Source organism: Lolium perenne, chromosome 5 (assembly GCF_019359855.2).
Source record: "Lolium perenne isolate Kyuss_39 chromosome 5, Kyuss_2.0, whole genome shotgun sequence".
Classification (NCBI taxonomy): domain Eukaryota; kingdom Viridiplantae; phylum Streptophyta; class Magnoliopsida; order Poales; family Poaceae; genus Lolium; species Lolium perenne.
In genome coordinates, this window is record NC_067248.2 from 192,603,001 (window position 1) to 192,608,806 (window position 5,806).

The window sequence follows — 5,806 nt, forward strand, 5'->3', positions numbered from 1 at the left end:
CAAGAAAGGCTTCCTTAGGGTAGTCCCGGTTGGTATTACCAACCGGGACTAAAGATTCCAAACGAACCGGGACTAAAGGTTGCGCTGTTTAAACCGGGACTAAAGGTTGCGCTGTTTAAACCGGGACTAATGTGACCCATTAGCTCCCATGGGTGCTGGAAGAAAGCCCTATTTTCTACTAGTGCATGTTTGCCGTAGAGGATAACAGTTAATTGATACAATTTTAATGGCATAAATACTATAGGTGCACCATTCGAGTTATACCAATTTGTTAGTTTAAATAACAATGATCATGTGTTTTGCGCAAATTTTGTAGTTTATGGTATACCATGATATTTTCAAATGCATACAAGATTGAATGTTGAAAAGTGCATTCGAAACACGGCTTGGTGCAGCAGTATACGATACATGGTCTAATTAAATGATTAAATTATTTTTTCAATAATAGATGTTTTTATTACTTAAAAAGTTTAAGCATTATACGTGGCCTCTGCACAACTAAAATGCACACAGCTGATCGAATCCAAAGTAACAAAAGCGAAAAAAAGGAATAACACACTACAAAAGATTCTCCAAGAGATAATGTAGGCACCTATGTTGACGGTGCTCCAATCTGGAGATTAGTTGCCAACCATGTTGGATAAAAATAACCCTCACCGTGTCCTCTAACAGTGCAGATATCTTCATAAATAGGTCACAATTTCCGCACGCTATAAAGACGACCATGAATGGAGCAAAGTCGTCCACCAGTAAATAACCTGCATGAGAGAAATATTTTTATCATTGAAAATATTGTCCTTTAAAATGTCCATATCGACCAGATAACGGAAAGCACTCCCGCCATCATGAGTAATTTAAATCTGTGATCCTCAATATTTAGCTAGTTGCTGAATATATTTGCAACACTGGTTGGCGGGTATAAGGTCGAACCAAGTTGAATGACTAGCCATATAGATCTAGCAAATATACATTAGAAGAGTAAGTGTTTAGTGGTGTCGTCATTATGAAAGAACACACATTTTTTTTACTTGTGTGCCAATTATTTTTTACAAGGTTATCTTTGGTGAATATAACACCTTTATGAAGATACCATGTGAAAATTTTAGTCTTCAACGGTATTTTCACTTTACAGACTTTGTTGATGTTATCGACTGTCACATCCAGATTTACTAAAGCTCCATACATAGAGTATATGGATAATTTTCCACTCTCATATTGATTCCATTGAAATTCGTTAGCCCCTTGCGTTAATTAGATCAAAACCAAGTGCTGCAGCAAGGCGTTCCATGAAGCAAGTCTAGGTCCAACAAGATCTCTTCTGAACATCACATTCTGTGGGAAAGATGCCAACACCTTAGCAATTGTAGCTCCCTTATGACGGGCAATTAATGTTGTACAGAGTTGGATATTGTTCTCGAACCGTAGGATTACCAAGCCACTCATCCTCCTAAAATCTAATTTTCAAACCATTTTTAATTGTGAAGGAACCATATAGAAAGAAGTGAGCTTTGTCGCCATAAGACTAGGCTAGAAGTATGAGTCACCAGGTTTCGGGAGAAAACACTAGAGCCAATATATTTTCCCCTTAGGAGATTCTGCCAAACCCCTTCTTCTATCAATAACTTGAAAAATCATTTAGCCAGGATAGCTCTATTCTTGACCTCAAGGTCATGTATTCCGAGCCCTCCCTGATCTTTAGGATGGCATACTAAATTATATTTAGCTTGTTGATATTAGTTTTTCTCACTATCACATTGCCAAAAGAATCTTGATCGAAAATAGTCTAACTTTTGATTAACTTACGATGGCATATGAGTTTTTTTTTTCGATAAAGGGAATATATTAATATCGAAGGATATCACCCAGCCTCTGCAACAACACTATACCCTATTGGTAGTACAGATGACACAAAAAAAGGAAAATAAAACTAAGAGAAGAAAAAATCCTGCTACGGTATTCTAGCCCTAGCAGCAACAGTACATCAACCACCAAGACAATACCTGAATTGCAGGCTCTCCAAAAGCGATACCTTCAAGAAGGGCACAGTGCACAAGCGCCATCGTCGCCCCGATCGAAAGATCTTAAGTTTTCACCCTGAAGATAGTCCCCACTCTCAAAACAATATCTTCAACAAGGCCATTGCCAGGCACAACCAATTAAGGTCAGACCATAGATTTTCACCATGAGAGGTAAGACTCTGTACTTCACTTGTGATGCCGCCCACACTTGCATACTGATGCTGCGAAACCCAGAATGCCAAGCAAGTTCCTGAACAACATAGAGACTCGAACCTCCATCGCTAGTCCTCGAATTCGGCCTTCATAATATTATTTGCCTCTCATTTCACCATGGACCAGAAAGTTATGATGGCAACATAGAACAGAGCTTCGCGCCGCTCCCTCCAGAACCAAACGGTCGACATAAAAGCACGGGTGCGCATGACCGAATACCACCCGATCCAGCAAACTCCAGGCATATGTGCACTGTTACATTTGGCGGCGGAGCCTTCCGAAACTCAACACTCCAGCCAAAACCAAAGGACCTGCATCAATTAGATCTTCGTCTTGGCGCGAGAGGAACCCTAGGACAGCCACCTTTATTCAACCCATGCGAGCAGCCCCCACTCTACCCGCCAACACCCTTCTCGAACTTCCGCACCAAACCCAACCGGCGGCCATGGGCCATCAGCAGGAAAGGAGGTGGCAGCACAGTGACGACCCTCGACCGGATCCGGCCCTACCACGCAGCGAAGAAGATCTGGGAAGCCGGCACGGGAGATCCACCCAGGTCAGATCTAGGTTTCGTCCAAACACCACCCGCCCCAGCCCTACATCCGCCGCCGTCCATGGCGCCGCCGGAGAAGGTCTCCACCACCACCCCGACGGAGGGTCGCCGCCCTGGTCACAGATCAGCGACTCGCTGACTCTCGCCGTCCCAGCAGCTCCAGCGATGTACTCCATCTTCCACCGCCCCAAGTCACCTTCGGCGACGAGGAGAGCTGCCACCGCCTCGAAGAGGGGATCCGGCGGCAGCGGCGCCGGCAGGGGAATCCGGCGGCGGGGGTGTTGCTAGGCGGCGGTAGGAGTGCCCCTGGCGCCTCCCTGGGGAGAGACGCGAGGGATACGTGGTGGTAGGAGTAACTGCTGTTGGCTCTCGAGTACATGGACCTAAACCATGGCATATGAGTTTATATACAAATTCATACATGTATGCATCAATACACGCACACACTGCATACGGGGAGACCCTGTACAGATTATATGTTTACATAGTCGCCTGCATGCCCACGTGTCCCTACAGTCCAGAACTGTAGCCGTCGATCGACCGCAATAATGCCCTCATCATTCCCTCGCTAACTCCCGTTACTACGCACACCAACACCAGACAGCTACGTACCTACCTGCCTACGGGTCGAGTTTGATCTATGATTATATTAGCTCCGTCTGCTGCCTGCACGTACATCCGCAGTAGTGACGCAACAGTTGATGCCCAGACCCAGACAGCGCGCCACTACCCACAGCGACGGACGCCATTGCTCAAACTCTCAAATGCCCTCTGTAAACCTAGCATAGCATGCAGCAAAATCGCTGCCGAAAACAAACAAGACTCGCGCGTACACATCACACCCACACCCTATATGCTGGCTCCACTAATACCTAGCTTCCTAGGTCACTACTCCCATCTTTCAGCTTCCTGTACACACCCCTTTCTCCATCTCCGATCTTTCTCTCCCTCCTTTATCTGTCCAGCCTTCCCTTCGAGCTAATTGATCCATCGATGAAGATGGAGAGACCATGCTGAGCTAAACTCATCGTACCTAGTAACTTCCAATATAGTCGATCTCATGTGAAGGTGAGGAAGAAAGAGCGAGTAGAGGCAACTGTAGTACTAGATCGAGAGCTAGATCTTGCTTGGAAGATATATAGTACTACCTGCGGTGCAGGCAGCTGGTAGCGACCACACTTGTTGCCAATGTTGCCTTACCCTAACCCTCACAGTTTCTGGATCTCCCGGGAACCCCCCGTGCAGGCGCCAAACCCTGCCGGCAGCTTCACTATGGCGCCCCAAGCGTATCTGGATCATCAGATGCAGCACTACGACCACTTCTTCCCCGGCAACGCCAACCAGTTCAACAACTCCGAGACGCTGGAGGCCGTACTCAGGCCGCGCCCGTCGGCTGCTACTCCGGCGGCGACGGCGGCCGCGCATGACGCGGCAAGAAACGGTGCCACCATGGCCGTCACAGGGGCCGGCCACGCGAGGGCGCGGAAGCGTCCGTTCAGGACGGACCGGCACAGCAAGATCCGGACGGCGCAGGGCGTCCGCGACCGCCGGATGCGGCTCTCCCTCGACGTGGCGCGCGACTTCTTCGCGCTGCAGGACCAGCTCGGTTTCGACAAGGCCAGCAAGACGGTGGACTGGCTGCTCACTCAGTCCAAACCGGCCATTGAACGCCTCTCCGCTGAGTCCTCTCGGCGGCCTAGCGTCGCCGGCGGCGGAGAAAACGGCGTGTCGTCGTCCCTCTCGTCGGCGGAGCGCGGGGGGCGCCGGCTCAAGGAGACGGAGACTGCTGGTGCCGGGTCAGGTAAGGGGGAAGTGGATCATATGGAGAGGGTGATGATGATGAGGGCCAGAGGTGGCGGGACGACGACGTCGGTTCTCATGGAGCAGATGAACGGGGGGCTCATGTCGTCCCCGATGGCTGTCAGCGGGGAGTACTGCTATGACCTCGGCGACATGGTGTACAACAATGGAGGAGAATGCGATGACGATGGCGAGTACGAGGAAGACGGTGATTTCTTGGACGGTATGCAATACTAAGCTGGTTCGTTCGAGCTGCTTGCATGATTTCTCTATATAGTAGCTAGCTAGTAGCAACTTCATTAGATCTTGGTCGATCTGCGGACTACTTCAATCGTCTTACTTAATTATTGCATGTGTACGGAACTATGCATCTTAGTAGTACTATTTGCAAACCTTCATTTGGCTTGACGGTGTTATTTGTGATTTGCTTTGAGAGTCTGACCAGGTTGTGAGGTTTGGCTTTTTTTCATGTCAATTTGGACATTAATTTTCAAGCTTTTCTTCAAGGTGGTTGTATGCTAGGGAGAAAGACGATTTATAGTTGTGCTGAGGGCACACTCTTGAGATCAAAGAGTGTAGATCGGCAAAGATATGTAGTACTATTTTAGGTATTGGAAACACAGTCTGGGTTGACACACATAGATCACCGTTTATGATCAAACACAAAAAAATAAGGAAATTCTATGCAAATACAGAATTCCATTTTTTGGGCGGGTAAAATACAGAGTTCCATGTTTAGGTTCATCAGTACTTTTGTATCTGCACCTACGGATTGTCTAATTTGCTAGCTTGCATTTGTTTACCTAAAACAACAGCTTGCATCAGTACGATCAAATAATAAGTACAATGTCTAACTCACTATCTCAGTGCCTATGAAGCTAGATGACATCATCACATATACAGTGGCTAGTGTATATATGAGATAGTTCCACACCACCAGGTACATGGTTATCTCGAATACCTTTCCAAAAGCAATCATTTGCAAGTACACTTCTTGTTTTGGGTGGTTAGCTGAATTCCGCAAGAACTTCCAAAACAGGACAAAATGATAAAATCAGAAATTGACTTCCAAAGTTTAGGTGTGAAAGAAACTAGAAAGGCCTTAGCAACTACTAATTTATGCAGTTTATATTCTTCTTGATTAGTTTCATTGATGGATCTACAATCATGTTATCCAAAAGTAATGATGATAATAAAGTAAATAACCTACATATGTTTGCCT

The 5,806-nt window shown here is 46.7% G+C and overlaps 1 protein-coding gene across 1 annotated transcript; it reads left to right on the forward strand.

Moving 5' to 3' along the window:
* The first annotated feature begins 3,529 nt into the window (after positions 1 to 3,529).
* On the forward strand, positions 3,530 to 5,010 carry LOC127303948 (uncharacterized). The gene has a single exon (XM_051334661.2). The coding sequence runs from the start codon at positions 3,973 to 3,975 to the stop codon at positions 4,819 to 4,821; it is 849 nt and encodes a 282-aa protein (XP_051190621.1). The 5' UTR covers positions 3,530 to 3,972; the 3' UTR covers positions 4,822 to 5,010.
* Positions 5,011 to 5,806: the final 796 nt, after the last annotated feature.